The sequence below is a fragment of the Myotis daubentonii genome, chromosome 4 (genome assembly GCF_963259705.1).
Source record: "Myotis daubentonii chromosome 4, mMyoDau2.1, whole genome shotgun sequence".
Taxonomy (NCBI): Eukaryota; Metazoa; Chordata; class Mammalia; order Chiroptera; family Vespertilionidae; genus Myotis; species Myotis daubentonii.
In genome coordinates, this window is record NC_081843.1 from 13816988 (window position 1) to 13836074 (window position 19087).

Genomic DNA, 19087 nt, shown 5'->3' on the forward strand with positions numbered 1-19087 from the left:
CTTATAGGACACAGAAGAGAAACACAGCGCCAGGGAGAGGCCGTGAGAAGATGCAGGCAGAGGCTGCAGTGATGCATTTACATGTCCCGGAGCAAAAGCACCAGAAACTGGGAGAAGCCTGGGATGCATTCTCCCTCACCCTCAGCAGGAGCCAGCCAGCCCACACCTGGCGTCCTGAACTGTGAGAAAATAAACTTTTATTGTTTGAAGCCACGCAGTTTGTGATACATATTTATGGCAGGCTCCGCAAACGAATACAGCACCCCAGCTGACGGGCTCACACATTCCGTGTATGTGGGATGCAGACAGATAAGGGTTTCTTTTGTTTGTTTGTTTTTATTGATTTTAGAGACAGGAAGGGAGAGGGAGAGAGAGATAGAAACATCAATGATGAGAAAGAATCATCGATCAGCTGCCTCCTGCACGCCCCCTACTGGGGATCGAGCCCAGAACTTGGGCATATGTCCTGACCTCCTAGTTCATGGGTTGATGCTAACCACTGAGCACACGGGCAGGGCAGGTTTCTTCACACCACCGAGGTCTGTCATTTGGAGGCATGAATTGCTCCCATCCTGGCCTCTCCCTCAGACACATGCACAGAAAGGCCTGTCTAAAGATATTACGTCCTAAACTAATGGCTCCTTCGCCCTCAAGATGCACAGCAAACATTGCCTCCCATTCCACAATCCCATGTACTCAATCAAGGTCCAGTAATCTAACCTCCTCACTGCAAAAGGCCCTTGCCTTGCCTACTGATTTCTGAAGTCACAACAGTTACAGATGGAGCAGCTCTCCAGCTTCTGATCTGTCTGGATAAAACCAATGTGCAGGCTCTGGCTTGACTTGGAGAAAGTTTGCTCTAATTGACTTCATCATCAGAGCCCACTCGTTCTGGGGCAGCAACTTACCTGCCAGGTTCGAACTTGAACTCGATTTGGCTCCACCGTGTAAAGGTTTTCCTCATGCATCGCTAACACTGGAGACTCACACAGAAAGGTCCCTAAAATAAAGATAAACATGACAGCAACAGCTAAATATCTCATGCTTCCTCAGAGTTTAAGAAGCATTTTCACACACGTTCCCTAATTCGCCTCAGACCTCATAATAGCTTTGTGAGGGGGGTGTTTTCTGCATGTTGCAGGTGAGGAAAGCGAGGCTCTGAGGGACAGGGAACTGCTCACAGCCAAGCTGGCAGGGACGGCTTGTGCAGGCTGCAGGCCTGGGGTGGACCCTGCACCACGCATCAGTGGTGTCTCTTTTCTCCCTCCTGGCAGCACAGCCCCTATGAGGGCACAATGGTTTAAACAAGTGTCTGCTTAACTTATGTGGAACTTTGGAGGCCACAAGCACTGGTCTCTACACTAGTTTCTAGACAGGCTCTTATCTGGTGGGGGAGATGATTACACACGCAAGACAGAATATCTCAGTGCCTGCTGTGCTGTTTGTCCTATGGAGTGAATAAGAAGTTCATCCTGCCCCTAGGGGGCCTACACTAGAAGAGAGGAAAAGATGCCAATTACCAGCAAAATACAAGGCAGAGCAAGAAAAGTGTTAGGAGAGAATTTCAGGCAACAAAGCATTAGAGGAAAAAACAGGGAATGATCTGAGGGAGAGAGGTGATAACCAGCACAAACATCCCCAGAGAGGTGTGAGGTGTTCAACGGAACACATGGAGGGCTCATCCTTGGGTCGCGTGAGGGGAGAGGGCCGAGGTCAGGACGGCTGAGCCCGCTGAGGAGCACATCTTCATGGTCGCTGTGTAGGCTGGAAGCCACCCCCCTAAGGTATCACGTCCTCATCCCTGGAACCTGTGAATCTCAGCTTCTGTGGCCAAAGATACCAGGGTCTCGGGATGGGGACATTATCCTGGGCCTTCCAGGTGGGCCCCAAATGCAATCACAAGTGTCACTATTAAGAGGGAGGTAGAGCCCTGACCGGTTTGGCTCAGTGGATAGAGCATGGGCCTGCGGACTCAAGGGTCCCAGGTTTGATTCCGGTCAAGGGCATGTACCTTGGTTGCGGGCACATCCCCAGTAGGGGGTGTGCAGGAGGCAGCTGGTCGATGCTTCTCTCTCATCGATGTTTCTAACTCTCTATCCCTCTCCCTTCCTCTCTGTAAAAAATCAATAAAATATATTTAAAAAAAAAAAAAGAGGGAGGTAGATTTCAGACAGGAAAAATGTGACCCCAAGCAAGGACTGCCAACAGTCACCAAAAGCTGGAAGAAGCAAGAAACAGACTCTTCCCTAGAGCTCTGGAGGGACGCAGCCCGCTGACGCCTTGACTCCGGGCCTCTCACCTCTACACCTGTGAGAGAATAAGTTTCTTCTTAAGCCACTGAGTTTGTGCAGCTTCAGAACACTCCTACAGGCATGTGCTGAAGAGTGGAGGGTAAGGCAGCCTAGTGAAACAGAGAGCCGGCGAGACTGACGGGACAGAGAGAGCCGTTTGAGCGTGACGAAGCCTCTCTGGTGATCCGTCCTGACATTTCCAGACAGAGGCTGGCCTTGGTCAAGAGGCCCTGGGGCTCACAGCTCTGTGCGGTCTGGATCCAGTTCAAAAGTCGGGTGTGTAGCAACTCCGTCCCCTGGGCAGCACTGTGATATGTGCCAGTGCAGCCTTATTTCTGAGCTGTTTTATTGTCCTGGATCCAGCTTGCTGGCCCCGGATCCAGCTGCGCTTCTCAGCCACCTTGAGGGGCTTCAACAGGGTGAGGCCCAGGAGGCCTGAGAGGCCCTGGCAGCTCAGGGCCAGAGCTGCACCACTGACTCTGGAAACAGGCATGAGAACTGATGTGCGAGTCTCCCATGGCCCTGTGCCAGCCCTCTGCCCAGACCACAGCACCAGCACATCCCACCCCATTAGACGGTGAGAGAAGAAAGCATGGTGCTGAGTGTCCCTTCTGCTGGGGTGGGGGTGGGGGGATTCCTACCTGCATTTCGCAATATGGCTCCAGAAGGCTCAAAGACCACCACCTGCTTTCCATTCCAGACAGCGACAGCGTCCTAAAAAGGGCCGTGGACATGAAAAAGCAACCCGCCATCTGGGCCCCTTACCATCCTGAGTGACCCTACAACTGACCGGGTCTTCTGTCTACACCGAAGACCCCCAACCGACCCCACAGGTCAGCCTCGCGGATACCTTGGTGACGAACACTCCGCTGATGTGCATGTCCGTGCGCAGGTTGTATGTCAGCCCCGTGGAGAGGAAGGACACGTTGAGTAAGCTTGGGGAAAGCTGCACCGCGGCCGCCTGCTGGTGGAAGTGCGAGGACATGGCCTGCGCGCTGAGGATCACCACGGCGTTCGTGTTGTTCACCGCCAGGAGGTTCTTCCTGGAGCCCCACTTCATTTCCATGTTGGAGAGAAAGAACCAAAAGTGTGAACAGAGGAGAGAAACGGTCAGGAAAACATTATTCATACGAGGATTCATAAACAATTTCCCAGCACTATTTCTTCTTGTTCAAAATCATTTTTAAAATGTTGTAAGTATAAAAGGTGTACATTGTACAAAAATTTTAGAATACTGATACTCAGAGTTGTGATGAAGCTGGTAGCTGCCTATATGGCTGTTTTCGCTCGTGTCTGTTCTCACTGGTTGAACATCTACAATTTACTTTTCTTTAAAAAATGTTTTTATTGATTTTAGAGAGATGAAGGGAGAGAGAAACATTGGTTTGTGAGAGAGAGAGATTGATCAGTTGCCTTCTGCACGCACCTCACCAAGGATCAAACCTGCAACCTGGGTATGTGTCCTGACTGGGGATCGAACCAGCAACCTTTTGGTGCCCAGAACAATATTCAACCACTGAGCCACACTGGCCAGGGCTACAATTCACCTTTCTGATGTTAATTTAGAGGTGCTTACTTTTTAAAATTCATAGCAAACCTAACATAACATATTAAATTATCCAGCTTTCCTTTGATATAAAATGCACATTTATAATTTCATATTAAACTTCCAATCTATATAAATCTGTTTCTGGATCTCCTACTCCATTCCACCGATATATTTATTTACTCCTGATTAACCACTGTTGTTGTTTTTTTCCAATTTTTATTTATTAATTTGAGAGAGAGAGAGAGAGAGAGAGAGAGAGAGAGAGAGAGAGAGAAACGATTTTTTGTTCCATTTATTGATGCATTCATTGGTTGCTTCTTTTCATTAGTTGTTTCTTGTATGTGCCCTGACCTGGGATCAAACCCACCACCTTGGCATATTGGGACAACACTCTAACCAGCTGAGCCATCTGGCCAGTGTCATAACCACTGTTTCAATTGCTAAAGTTTGAGATATATTCTGGTATATTACAGACATGTTCGGATTGTTTATACTTTTTTTTCTTGGCCATCTGCTCTCCCAGATGAGTTAAGAATTACTGTGTTGAATTCTCCCAGGGGAAAAAGTCCTTATTTTTACTGTGTATACATGTCATTTGTGGACTTATTTGGGAAGAAATGACACTTTTACAAGATTGAGGCTTCTCTTTGAGAAACATGATATATCTAACATTTACTCTGTTTTCTTTTACGTCCTTTAGGAAGGTTAGTGTGGCTCATTCTATTGTTTTATTTTTATCCTTATTTGAGGGTTGCGCTGGGTTGCCTCCTAGTTATTTTTATTGATTTTTAGAGAGAGAGGGAGGGAGAAAGAGAGAGAGTGGGAAACATCGACTAGTTGCCTCCCATATGCACCCCGACTGGGGATTAAACTCTCAACCTAGGTAGGTGCCCTGACCAGGAATTGAGCCTGCAACTGTTTGGTGTATGGGACAATGCTCCTATCAACTGAGCCACCTGACCAGGGCCCATTCTATTATTTTAAATGGCATTTCTTTCATTACCAGTGAGGTTTCACGTTTTTCATGTATTTTACTAACTACTCCTAGGTAAATTCTCTCCACCATTTTTTCCATTAAAGCTCTCAATATTTTTCTTTTTTTTTTTTTTTTTTTTTTTTTTCTATTTTTTTTTTTTTTTTTTTTAGTTTTTTTTTTCCCCCCCATAACTCCCCTCCTCCCAATTCCCGCCCCACCCTCCGCCCTCACTCCCCACCCACTGTCCTCATCCATAGGTGCACGATTTTTGTCCAGTCTCTTCCCACATCTCCCACACCCCTTTCCCCCCCAAGAATAGTCAGTCCATTCCCTTTCTATGTCCCTGATTCTATTATAATCAACAGTTCATTCTGTTCATCAGATTATTTATTCACTTGATTCTTAGATTCACTTGTTGATAGATGCATATTTGTTGTTCATAGTTTGTATCTTTACCTTTTTCTTCCTCTTCCTCTTCTTAAAGGATACCTTTCAGCATTTCATATAATCCTGGTTTGGTGGTGATGAACTCCTTTAGCTTTTCCTTATCTGTGAAGCTCTTTATCTGACCTTCAATTCTGAATGATAGCTTTGCTGGATAAAGTAATCTTGGTTGTAGGTTCTTGGCATTCATCACTTTGAATATTTCTTGCCACTCCCTTCTGGCCTGCAAAGTTTCTGTTGAGAAATCAGCTGACAGTCGTATGGGTATTCCCCTGTAGGTAACTGAGTTTCTTTCTCTTGCTGTTTTTAAGATTCTCTCTTTATCTTTTGCTCTTGGCATTTTAATTATGATGTGTCTTGGTGTGGTCCTCTTTGGATTCCTTTTGTTTGGGGTTCTCCGCGCTTCTTGGATCTGTAAGTCCATTTCTTTCACCAGGTGGGGGAAGTTTTCTGTCATTATTTCTTCAAATAGGTTTTCAATATCTTGCTCTCTCTCATCTTCTGGCACCCCTATAATTCTGATGTTGGTACGCTTGAAGCTGTCCCAGAGGCTCCTTACACTATCCTCGCATTTTTGGATTCTTTTTTCATTTTGCTTTTCCGGTTGGATGTTTTTTGCTTCCTCGCATTTCAAATCATTGACTTGATTCTTGCGCTCCTCTGGTCTGCTGTCGGGCGTCTGTATAATATTCGTTATTTCAGTCCGTGTGTGCTTAATTTCTAGTTGGTTCCCCAATATAAGATCGAGGGTCTTATTAGTTTTCGTGTAGAGCTCATTAAGTTTATCGGCAGCTTCTAAACAGTTCTTGAGAGACCTTAAAAGTGTGGTTCTGAACTCTATTTCTTCCATTGACAATTTTGTCCTGTTTCTTTGTCTCCGCATTTTGTTATGCTTCCTTGGTGCACCCCCTAGTGGTCTTTGTTCGCAGTCTTATAGTTAAATCTTGATTGTTGTAGCTAATTCCAGGGAGGGTTTGACCTCCAGGCCAAGTGGCTCTGAGAATCAGCTGTGTCAGCAGTGAGAGAACTTCTGTCCTCTAGGGAGGTGCTAATCTAGCCTTTGCCTGAGGCTATCCGGCAAATGCCTCCGTGCAGGGCTTGGGCGGGGCGGGTCGCACAGGATCAACAGGGTGGGCCGGAGAGAGCAGTTATGGCGGCTCTCAGTCCTGTCCCAAGGGGCTCTGCCTCTCTGAGTCCCAGCACCCGCTGCAAAGCTCGGAGAGAAAGCTGCACTCGCTCTGACCGAAGCCAGACAGTCCCGCTTCTCCCGTTTGAGTCTGGGTCCCTAAAGACTCGCCCGGATCTGGTGCTCAGAGTCTGCGACTCCCTCCCGATTGAAAACAACAACCGCGCCCTCCGCCGCCAGCCCGCTCCGCACACTCCGCACCTCAGAATTTGACTTCAGCACTGCGCCTCCTCTGAGTGTCCGTGTGCGTTTCTCTTTCCTCCTAGTTGTAGGACTTCCACTCTGCCAGCGTTCCTGTGGTTCTGGGTGATGTCCGTTCCGTGTTTTAGTTTCTTTTGAAGTGATATTTTTCTTTTTTATTTTAAGAGTGCGTTTATTAAAGTTGCGACAGTGAAACAAAACAAGGGCTTAGGATAGAAAAACAATAGGGGAGAGCCTATGTGTGCTCTGCCTTGGCTCTCTAGATATGTTATAGGGAAGAAGTGAGCCACACTGAGCTGTGCAGACTCACCTGGGAAGAGCTCCCCTGGATGCAAATCTCATGGGGACCCTTAGCATTTAGGAGAAAAAAATAAAGATGCCTGCCCGAGAGGGAAGAAAGGTGTGGGTATGCTCCAGAGAGAGCACACTTGATATTTTCCTTATAAATGTCAGTTTTCTTCACGTCCTCTATTCTAAGACTAGAGGCCCGGTGCACGAAATCATGCACCAGTGGGGTTCCTTGGCCTGGCCTGCAGGATCGGGCCAAAATCTGCTCTTCAACATCCCCCGAGGGGTCCCAGATTGCGAGAGGGCACAGGCCAGGCCGAGGGACCCCACTGGTGTACAATCAGGGCCGGGGAGGGACACGGAAGGTTGACCAGCTGGGGAGGGACCATGGGAGGGCTCCAGGGCATGTCCAGCCTATCTTGCTCAGTCCTGATTGCCCAGACCCCAGCAGCAAGCTAACCTACTGGTCAGAGATTCTGGCCCCTGATGGTCAGTGAACATCATAGCTAGTGGTTGAACAGCCTTAGCAATATCATTATCATATTACGCTTCGATTGGTTGAATGGATGACCAGACGACCAGACACTTAGCATATTAGCCTTCTATTATATAGGATATCACTAAAGGTAAGCCATAAGTTAAAAGAATAGCTATGTAAAGATTCCGTCCTCCCACCGAAAAGTAAAAGCAACAAAAGAGTTGTATGCAACTTTATATTAAAATAAAGAAGACAATATGCATTGAGAATCAGGAAATACAGTGTTTTAGAGCTCAGATTTGCCTTCAGTTCTAGTTTTGTTCTCCATTGCCCAGTTTGATATAAGTTTTTATGTACTCAAACTTGTTAATCTTTGCTTTGCAACTACTTTTATTACTTCAAGTCTGAGAAAGTTATGTTTTCTCTACAGATCTAATAATATTCTGTGCTATTTTTAGCCAGTTATTCTGTCCTAATTTATAACATATTTAAATTGTTAATATTTAACTTGTTAATTCATTTTTATATATGGCCTGAGAGGAGGATCTGAAAGTAATTTCCCAAAATTGCTAAAGCGTATCCCTAAACTATTTACTACATAAATTTTCCTTTCCAGATTAGTATAGGATTAAAAACATTTTAACTTAAGAGGTTTACATAGAGCAGATCTTTTTTAAAAAAACATATATTTTTATTGATTTCAGAGAGGGAGAGGGGGAGAGATAAAAACATCAATGATGAGAGATGTCTACAGGCTGATGCTCTATCCACTGAGCAAACCAGCTAGGGCTACACAGAGCAGATCTTAGAGACAACTTCCAGGATAGCAGGGTGAAGAGCCCAGAGGACATACAGGCATAAATGGTAAAAATTATGGAAAAAAAAATCTACCTCTCTGGAAATTGGGCATAAAGCAAATGAAGACGCATTTATTTAAGAGAGTTTAACCCAACCGGAGTGGCTCAGTTGGTTGAGTGTCATCCTGTGCACCAAAAGGTTGCTGGTTTGATTCCCGATCAGGGCACATATCTCTCTCTCTCTCTCTCTCTCTCTCTCTCTCTCTCTCTCTCTCTCTCTCCTTTCTCAGATTGAAAAAGAAAAAAAAAAAAAGATTGTTTACTAATTCTGGTAAGAGCAGTACAATCTGTGACACCTGAGCCACTCTGCTCTTCCCCTCCTGTCCCCCAGCTCAGCATGACTGAAGCCCCACTTGAGTGGATAAGAAAGGGCTCCCTCTCCTCCAGCTCCCAGATGAGGGCTACAGCATGTCCCCGGTAGGGGCTAACCACCAGCATTTCTCGTCCCCTGGGCTCTGTGTTGTAGAAGCTAATTCCAGGTGAGTGGGGCAGAGAGGTGGGGGCCCTCTCCTTCTACCAGCCCCTGCTCACAGCATGGTAGTCTGAGAATACTGGGCCCCCACACACTGGCCCCTGCTTGCTCACAGGGTACAGGCTCCATGCTGGGAGAGGCAACCTGAGAAGACAGAGACTACTGTGCCTGGCTCCATGCCCATAAAGCAGGGTGTCTTTTGAGAGAAGCTATCCCACTCCCAACCTCTGGAGAACTAAGATTTTTTCCCCCAAGGCAGAGGCTGTCCACAATATTGACACGATATTTAAACTAAAATGTCTAGCTCACAACAAAAAAAAATCAAGTGCCATGCAAAACAGAAGACTATAACTCACACACAAGAAAAAAACAGGCAACAGAACCTGCCCCCAGAAGGCCCAGATGTTGTACTTAAAGACTCCAAAGTAGCCATCCTATATAATAAAAGCTTAATATGCAAATCAACCAAACGACAGAACGACCAGTGGAACGACTGGTCGCTATGACGCGCATTGACCACCAGAGGGTAGACGCTCAAAGCAGGAGCTTCCCCCAGCCCACAGGCCCCAGGCCAGCCAAGGTGGGTGCCAGCGGGGGGCCCCCCATCACCCCAAGGAGGGAGGCGACCGGCAGCGATGGCGGGGGGCAGGGCCGGCGAGCGGGCAGTGCCAGCCCAGCCAAGATGGGTGCCAGCAGGCCCCCCTCCTCCCAACAGATTGGCCCTGATCGCCAGCCAGGTCTAGGGACCCTACCCATGAATGAATTTCATGCACTGGGCCTCTAGTTAAAAATATATTCAAAGAACTAAAAGAAATCAGGCTTAAAGAAGTAAAGGAAGTATGATTCAATGTCTCACCAAACAGAGACTATCAATAAAGAGACAGAAATGATCAAAAAAGGACCAAATACCCAGTAGAAATTAAAACATATGTCAACACAAAAACTTGTACATAAATGTTTACAGCAGCATCCTCATCCTATATAATAAAGAGGTAATATGCAAATTGACCATCATGCCATCACAAGATGGCAGCGCCCACAGGGGTGGGGGGAGCAAGGCCAGCTGCTCCGCGCCTGCCGCTGGATTCCCCTCAGCCCTGCCGGGGGCTTCGGGTCCTCCTGCACCCCCCACTGACTGACAGCTCGCCCAGGCTTCTCCAACGAGCTGCCCATCCCTCTCTTCCTCCCTCCCCCGAAGCTGAAGCCTGACTGTGGTGTCCAACAAATTGGACGTTATAACTCATGTCGTTGAGAGTATCCTCCATTCCTCAGCCAGGGCGGCCGCTCCGCACTCCTGCCACAGGAGTCCCCTCAGCCCCACCAGGGCCTTGGGTCCTCCTGCATCCCCCACTGACTGAGGCTCAGGCAAGCCTCGGATGGCGGCTGCGCAGGGCTGAGGCGCAGGTAACCAGGGCCAGCCGAGGCTTGTGCTGCTGGCAGTGGCAGCAGCAGCCGTGTGATGGGGGCATCACCTTCCCCTGATCGCTGGGTCGCCTACTGCCCCTGAGGGCTCCCTCACTGTGAGAGGGGGCAGGCCAGGCTGAGGGACCCCCCTCCAGTGCATGAATTTTCATGCACCGGGCCTCTAGTTATTATAACAGTCCCAAAGTATGAACCCAAATGTGTCTGTCACTGGATGAAAGGATAACAAAGTATGGTCTATTCAGACAGGGGGCTACTACTCAGCCATAAAAAGGAATGAAACACTGACACATGCTACAGTTGGGATGAACCTAGAACACGTAATGCTCAGTGAAAGAATCTCATATCCAAGCATATTGAGTGTGATTGCACTGAAGTGTTCAGAATAGGCAAATCCACAGGCACAGAAGGCACAGAAGGTAGATTAGTGGTTGCAGGGCTGGGGGAAGGGGAATGGGGAGTGACTGCTAATGGGTATGAGATTTCTTTCTGGGATGATGAAATGGTTCCAAAATGTATTGTGATGATTAAAAAATTCTGCGAATATACTAAAGACCACCTGGTATGTTATGTAACCCAATAAAGCCGTTTTAACATAGATCGATAGGTAGATAGACAGACAGACAGAAAGATGAAGGATAGAGATAAAGGGGTGGGTAGAGAAAGTAAATATAGATTACTACAGATCCACAATCCCTTTTCTGCAATTCTGAACTCCAAAAGGCCTTTATTTTTATATTATAGTCTTTTAAACTGAATAACTTACAATGATAGGTACAAAGTCAATTACTTCCTTCACTTTTGTAGGGCACAAAATGAGTGTATCCGATGCCCTGGTAGAGTTGTACCTTTATCTGTGTGATGTTCCCTTCGAGCTCAGTAGGGGTTTGAAGGGTCCACATGTCTTTGCCCTCCACTCCCCGGCTGCTATGGGGGCCTGGCACTTTCTTCCACATGGCTACTCGCCCTTTATCAGTGCCCGCTGCCAGAAGACCTACAGGTAAAAACCGAGTCCACAGTCATTGACTTGAAAAGGGATTAGAACAGCAGCAAGCTCCCTTCTCTGCCCACCCTCTTTGAAATGCCAGTCCATCAGCCCTCTACCCAGCAACTCTCCAGCCCTCGCCTGCTGTATCTTCCTTCACAGGAACTGATGGCTGACTACCTGGCGATACAGTGGGTGCATGTGCGCATGTGATTGGTGGGGGTACTGATGCTGGTTCTTCTTTTTTTCCATGAGAGCGGAGGCCTATCTGCCTGCCCATCTGCGTCTTCAATGCCAGAACAGCACTTAGCACTCAGCAGGCACAAAATAAATGCCACTCTGGCTCATCTCCTGTTCTGTCTTCCCTGTGTGTACACTTATACACATACATACATACATACATACATACATTTACATACATACATTTACATACACGTATGCATATATATTTCTAAAGTTTCCCACACTGTCTTTTTCTTGGGGTTTGGGAGAGAATGGAGATAAACTGCGGACAGCCAGGTTGGTCACACTTTGGACCAAACTCTTGACCTTCATGTGGGATAAAAAGCTTCACTGTTACTTTCTCATTCTTGACTGATTTTATTCAAATGACTTGACAGTTATAACCGAGTTACCAGCCTTTAAATAGCCACCATCATCATTTTGCGGCCAAAGAGCAAAGCAGGGGGTTGGTTCTCCTTCTCCCTTATGCCAGCCCGAGAAATCTCACCTTTGATTTTACAGTAAGAAACACAGTTTATATTCTCTCCTTTTTCAAAACCGAACTTCTCCTCTGGACTCAGCACGTAATTCTCTCCTCCTTCCAAGTCCCAGAATCTACAAGGGAAGGAACAATGCTCACTAAGGAGACTGCCAGTGCACTGCCCTCGGCTCTGAGGGGCTTGTCCAACTCGCCGAGCGAGCTGTAAAACCCAGGAAGAAGTCATGGCCCTTTGGACTCTGACATGACAAGCAGGCCGTCATTACATTTAGATCTGTTTTGTACCCTGTTTGTCTTCAAAGGAAGCAGCTATTAATAAAAGAGGGTCCATGTGTGACAGACACCAGGTCACGATGAGAACAAAAGACCTGCAACCACACGCACCCAGGAGAGCCGCCAGTATCAGGTGGAAGGAACCACAGCAGCGAGAAGCAGGCGCTCACAGAAGCCAGGCAGAGGGACTCCACAGGCAGACGGGACAGGTCCACCCCGGCGTGGGGGCAGGGACGCCTGGGTCTCTAATGTGCTCTGTTCTCTGATCTCGGAGCTGTTACCTGGGTGTGTCCAATTTGTGAAAATGCATCACAAATTTGAGACTGACTTTTCATCCCACAATCCCTGGCGTGTCAAGTCTCACCTGAGGGCTGCTTCCCCGATGGCGGTCACCAGAAGGCTGCCTTCAATCAAAGCGATGTCTGCCTGGTGACCCGTTTTCCCACTCAGCTTCACCTGAATTAGGAAAAACAACCCGAAATGAGCATGCCGTTTTGCTGGGGCTGTGTGTCCCTGCCTGGGAGCCTGGACTCTCTGTCTGCAGTGACTTCCTGCAGGCTCAGCAGTAATGGAGGTGCGAGGTGACGATGATCACTTGGAAAGGCACGCCCAGCTTTCCAGGCTGCACAGCCAACGCTGACAGCCGCCCTTGCACGGCACGTAGCCCATTTCCAGCGTGACTACCAAGCTGAGCCGAGGACCAAGGTCAGGAACCACCGTGCCCTCCAAGGCCGGCATCACACCCGTTTTTCAGTGGCTCAGGGGGAACTTGAACCCAGGTCCACGTGATTGAGCGACCATGTTTTCAACTGCTGTGCTCAAAGATACACAAATGACCAAACAAATACCGACTGATAAAAAATGAATCCATTCCATAATCTATGAGTATCTTTAGGGGAAGTTCAGAGTTTTCCAAGGAACATGGGTTCCTCTAGTATAAACCAAGAAACTAGCAGGTGGGCAGCGATGAGCAGCACCTGACAGGACAGGGGTGTCCTCCTGGTCCTGAGGGCCCGGGGCTGATGCCGCGAGGCACCTTCAAGGACGTGAAGGTATACGTCTCAGTAGCCACAGTGGAACACCTGCTGAGGGATAGACATCCCTCAGGTGAAACCACGTGCCCGTGTGCCTGGGGCAGCTGGGACAGACGCACATGGGGGGAAATCCCAAGGCTCTCAATGGTGAGTGAGCCCCCTCCAGGCCTTGTTTGCACAGCCAGGAAGCAGGGCGATGCCCCTCCCCACAATTCCATGGTGGAGGTTGAACGGGCTGCTGCAAAGTGAGCGGTTATTCTCACGCCCGGGTCTGTAGGCCGCCAGTGAAGCAATCCTGGAGGGCGCAGCCTGACTCACCTTGCCTGTCCACTGACGCCAGAAAAATCTTCACTCTCACTTCCCCTCACCTGAGCGGAAGGTCGTACTAAACAGCTCTGGGAGTGGCCGTGGAACAGCTTTGCTAAGGAACTGGAAAGGGTGATTAATCAGGTCAGGAGAACCCAGCCGGGGCCCTGCCGCTCTGCCCACCTTCATCACTTCTTCTGCTTTGCCCTCAGGCGTCACCGAGTACAGGGACAGCAGCAGGTTCTCCGTGACCACCACCAGCGCCTCCCTCTTCTCGAGGTAGAAGAGTGTTTGGATGGAGCTATCTGTGGACGCCAACTGAGTGGTCTTGCCTTTCTCGTCCACGTAGTGCACTGTCCCTGAGGGCAAAGAGGACCGTCACCAGCAGCCACTTCTATGTCCTTAGGGAGCGTTCTCAAAATAAACATCTTCGTTATAAAAATTTGCAAAGAAAATATTTCAAAAACATCTGCATATGACCTCACAGGCTGCCATCTCGGGAATACGTTCAGCCTTGACGCCTGATGCCTCAGCCATCACTACCTCCACCAAACCAACCTCGGATGATTCGGACTTTCACACTGATGACCGCCTGACTCCGCAGCCTTAGAACTCTTTGTTCATCCTGGTCCCCTAACATGAGGTGCTCCTGTCACCCATCCACGGAGGTCCGAGGTTGTGACCTGCCCTACCCCTAGGTCTGTCCCCTCTGTCCCGTGCATGGTTGGTTGGCTGTTTTGCCCTAAGCCGCAGGGCCTCTCCAGCCTGGAACCCCTCCTTCTCCTGTCCACCCTGAGCGTGCCAGTCCCTTGCCCACCTCCTGGTTTCTCTCCCAGCTTCTGAGGTTGGCAGGTGGAACCCCCCCGGGGATCCAGTTCACTGCTGCTGCTCTCTGGAGCCTCCTCATCTTATTCCTAATAGGTAACTTGTTTCTTATGAAACTGAAAGTTCAACATTCTCTAGAGGCTAATTGCAACAACAACGAGCATCTACCCAGCACATATGTGTGGCAGGCTAGCTAGGTGATAAGCACTCACATGTGTATTAACTCCACTCTGTTTCCGGCGAGCTCTCGCAGCAGTACTCTTACTATCACTGTCTCCGTTTTATACACTAGGAAGCCGGGGCACACAGATATGAGATAATTTTCCTTTGAAGCCCAAGTTACCGAGGGGAAGGAAGAGCTGACACCACTGCACAGCCCTCTTCCAGTCGCCAAAGTCTCTCCCTTCATGCATCTCTTTCCACACCATCTTGTCAACTCTTCCTCAGGGGCCCCTGCACTGGCATCTCCCCTCCCTGCACCCCCATGGCACTGTGCGCGCTCCAGGTCGCTGCAGTGACCTCCCTGAAATCCCTCAGCGCGGTCTCTTTATCCCCTAAATGTAAGGTATCTTAAAAGCCCCAGCCCCTTCCAGCTCTCATCCGCTCTCCTCTTCCTGTCATGCTGACACAGCCTCCTCAAACTTCACTGCCTTGTGCAAGCCTCATTTCCTTGGCCTCTTCCTCACAGCAGACACACACTTGTGAACGTCTCATGTGACTACAAAGACTCTAGTTTTCTCTTAACTTCATATTGCATGTATCAGCTGTCACTGGGGCAGCCTGTCTCACTCTTTACACTAAGGAGGAGTTGTGTGCAAATCACTTAATGTGGGCCACTCATGAAGGCTGGCTGGTGACTGCAGGCTGGAAACAACACCCACCCATCCTGCCTGGCCCATGTGGCTCAGTGGTTGAGTGTCAACCCATGAACCAGGAGGTCACCGTTTGATTCCTGGTCAGGGCACATGACCAAGTTTTGGGCTCAATCCCCAGTAGGGGGTGTGCAGGAGGCAGCCGATCAATGGTTCTCTCATCATTGATGTTTCTCTCTCTCTCTCTCTCTCTCTCTCTCTCTCTCTCTCTCTCTCTCTCCCTCCCTCCCTCCCTCCCTCTTCCTTCCTCTCTGAAATCAATAAAAATGTGTTTTTGAAAAGCCTCCAAATAAAAATAAAGCTCAATTTGTCTCTAATCAGAACTAAGTGAAGTCATTCTTTAAATACTGGATAAATAACTGCAAAAAGCTGGCGAATGCATCACTCTGAGGTTGGCACACACGCAGCCTGTAGTTTTATGCAGAAACGCCATCTATTTGTTTTATATCCTTATCAGACACCCTAGAAAGGCTTCCGTGTCCTAGAACCCCAAACGGAGCTTCTTACCATCCATCAAGCTGACAAAGAATGACAGTCCCTCTTGAGATCCCATTTTCAAGAAACTTCCAAAGCCACTTTTCCTCCAGTTAAACATGTCCAGGGCTTTCTCGTCTCCGCTCACAGCTGCCTTTGCCAACTGAACGAGGTCCCTGAAAGCAGATACGACCCAGAACATCAGGATTCCTTGTTATTCCTCGTAGGAAGGTGCTGTCACTACAGATGCTGAGAGTGGCTCATTGCTATGATCCCTCCAGTGTGTCCGGAGGAGCCACACCTCTGCTCATCCCCCCAAAGGATTTAACCTCAGGCCACTACGGAAGCTCAGACTTACTCTCCAGGAGGGGGGAGCCGGAAGATGCAGTGCGTCAGGTGTCTTCCGTATTCATGCTTCAGCAGGGGTGTCCCTTGTACTCGGCCCCTTTGATCCAACCTCCACACGAGCAGGACACCAAGCTGGAAAACCCATCATGTGGAGGAAACGCATTCTTACTGAGTGACTGGTCAAGGCAAGAGTTACACTGTGCAATAGAACACATGCTTATTTCTCTCTCTCTCTCTCTCTCTTTTTTTTTTTTAAACAAAACTACATGTGCGCCATGACAAATACAAACAATTCAAGTGTTCAGTGAAGGAACCAGAAACTTTTCCATGTACCCCCTCCATCCTTACTCCCTGGAGATAACAACTGTCACATTTTTAGTTAAAACAAACTTTTAAGTTTAGAATAGATTCAGATTTGTGGAATAGTTGTGAAAACAGTTCCAATAAATTTCATACCCCCGCCTAATTTCTCCTATCATTAGATCTTACATTGGTGTGGTACAGCCCTCAGATTAATAAGCCAATATTGATACATTATATTAACCAAAGCCTTTGTTCAATTTCTTTAGTGCCTCCCTAATGTCCTCTTCCAGCCCCAGGGTCCCAACAGGACCATGTGATGTTTGGTCTCCTTAGGCTCCTCTGGGATGTCAGACTCTCCTGTTTTTGATGATCTTGACAGTTTTGAGGTCTATAAAGGGATTGTGTGGATTGTCCCTCCATTGAGATCAGTCGTTTTTTCTCATTGTTGACTGGAGTTGCAGGTTTTGGGAGGAGAACACAGATATAAAGTGCTCTTCTCGGCATATCGGACCATGGGTCCATGCCATCACATGACTTGTCTCTGTGACACTGACCTGGATCTTCTGGCTGAGGTCATGTTTGTCAGGTGTCTCCGCTGTGCCGGTCTTCCCCCCACCCCTCTATCCTGCACCGTTTGGAACGAAGTCACTATGCACAGGGGAGGGGAGTTACGTCTCACCTTTTTGACCATGAAATGTCTACATGAATAATTTGGGATTCTTCGGCACAGGGAGATGCCTCTTCCCCACCACTTATTAATTCAGTCATAGATTTATATCAGTATGGACTTATTTCCTACTTTGGGTTATAATCTAATACTGTTTTATTTATTTTGTTGCTCCAGTTCTTCCAGCTTCGGCCACTGGGAGCTCTTTCGGCTCGCTCTGTGAGCACTTCCTTACTTCCTGCCACTACAGATTCTCTAAGCTCACTGTCCTGCTCCAGTCCTAGAATCAGCCATCAAGGAGCCCTGGTTCCCTACGTTGGAGGAAACCAATAGAAACCAGGATCTGGGTGCCAGGGGTATTGTATGTTCAATTTACACACCATCAAAGTCTCAATCAACAGCAGGGAGGAGACAGCTGCATTGGAACTGGTCTAGGAGGCTCCTCGACCAGGGATGAGAGCTAAGCCATGCACATGGCAGTATTTCCATCTGAATCTGTCTGCCAAGCGCCTTTGTTTTGATGCCTAGACATTCCTCAAGGCATGTTTCCTGTTCAAGATCAGTGGATGTTTTAGCAAACAGTACACTCTTCCTCCCACCCTGCTTTCAATTAGCATGGATTCCACCATCCCCACATGCTGGGTAAATCACTTTATTGTACATAGGAATATGATCTTCCAATAAGGTTGACTTTAAAAACAAATTATACAGTAAATCTCTAAGAAAAGTGAAGGAAGATTGAAAATAGTATGTAACAAATATATATATTCATATATATTATGAATAGTATATATTATCACACTAATTCTTGACTTTGCCAGCTTTATGAAGAATAAATGCATTACTGGTTCCTTTAGTTTCACTTGCATAGTGAAAAAGAAAACTAAAATGTTTCCTTCCCCAGTGGCCCAGCCTCCCCCCTAGAGAACCATGCTGTGGGATGCTGTGTGCCTGATGGTGTATGATGCGTACATAACACTTGTAGAGATGTTCCTTTGCTCTGCCCTTCAAGTGCAACCAACCAGTACTTATTCTTTAACGTACCAATGATCTTCATTAGCACATACAAGCTTCTAACTGGCAATTCCTGAATACAATGAGGACACACTTAGCATGTCCAGACTTCTAGACTGTTGTTTTGAGGAAGTTGTCCAGAGCCCCTGGGCCCCGGGAGCAGTGATTTCATGTGTGATTGTACACCCCTTGTGTTGACAGGATAGATGTAGCCCGCCACAATCACTGACTCCCGAGGAGGCAATGACTCAAACGTGCTTTGTGTCAGGTTCTGGCTAACCGGCTGGAAATGCAGCATAAGGTGGCGATTTAGAGGTGAGCTCTGAGATGTGTTTCCCTTGTGGCAGCCTTGCTCCTCATCCCAATTCTAAGTGTTTTTTGCACCTCTCACTACTCCTGCAGGGCAATTCTTTGTGTTCAGAGCTTTTTCTTCACTGTCATTCCTTCTGAGTTAGAATTACTTCATTCACCGTAATTTTTATTTTGTTTTTATTTTTATTGATTTCAGAGAGGAAGGGAGAGGGAGAGATAGAAACATCAATGATGGGAGAGGATCATTTATTGGCAGCCTCCTGCATGCCCCCTACTGGGGATTTTGAGCCTGAAAACCAGGCATGTGCCCTGACCAGTAATGGAACGGTGACCTCCTGATTCATAGGTTGATGCCCAACCACTAAGCCACACTGGCTGGGCTCATTTACTATAATTTTATACAGTAAGGCTCTAAAGAAAAGTTACCCCCAAAAAAAGAAAAGAAAAAGAAAACAAAAGAAAAGTTACCCCAAAGATGAGAAATTAGCCCTATTTGTGAAGAGCAAGAGTTGAATGTATTAAGGAACTGATGTGAAGTTAATAGTGTTTTAGATTCGATTGTTGTCGACATACTGTCACTTCAAAGAACAGGTCATCCTGCTAGGTTCTCTAATAGTTTATGCTGACAGTAGGAACTGACTTGCCCTTTGTCCTGTGTAGATTTACTGGTTCCTACACTTGGCTCAGTGAAAGCATACAGGGAAATAAGACCTGGCCCACATGACACTCTCTCCACTTCTTTACTGATGGAACTGCTAATGGACACTTCTCGGATCTGCCCAGTGTCCC

General features: G+C 47.7%; 1 protein-coding gene across 3 annotated transcripts in view; it reads right to left on the minus strand.

Annotated features, from left to right (window-relative positions):
• IFT140 (intraflagellar transport 140) overlaps window positions 1-19087 on the minus strand; it is a 93186-nt gene that overhangs the window by 61172 nt on the left and 12927 nt on the right. For all 3 annotated transcript variants that reach the window (XM_059692624.1, XM_059692625.1, XM_059692626.1), the window contains exons 4-12: window positions 16013-16134; window positions 15688-15830; window positions 13667-13842; window positions 12508-12599; window positions 11880-11986; window positions 11013-11158; window positions 3142-3345; window positions 2933-3005; window positions 909-1000 (exon numbers count right to left, since the gene is read on the minus strand). In XM_059692624.1, coding sequence (XP_059548607.1) covers window positions 909-1000; window positions 2933-3005; window positions 3142-3345; window positions 11013-11158; window positions 11880-11986; window positions 12508-12599; window positions 13667-13842; window positions 15688-15830; window positions 16013-16134 — 1155 coding nt within the window. The remainder of the gene's footprint in view (window positions 1-908; window positions 1001-2932; window positions 3006-3141; window positions 3346-11012; window positions 11159-11879; window positions 11987-12507; window positions 12600-13666; window positions 13843-15687; window positions 15831-16012; window positions 16135-19087) is intronic.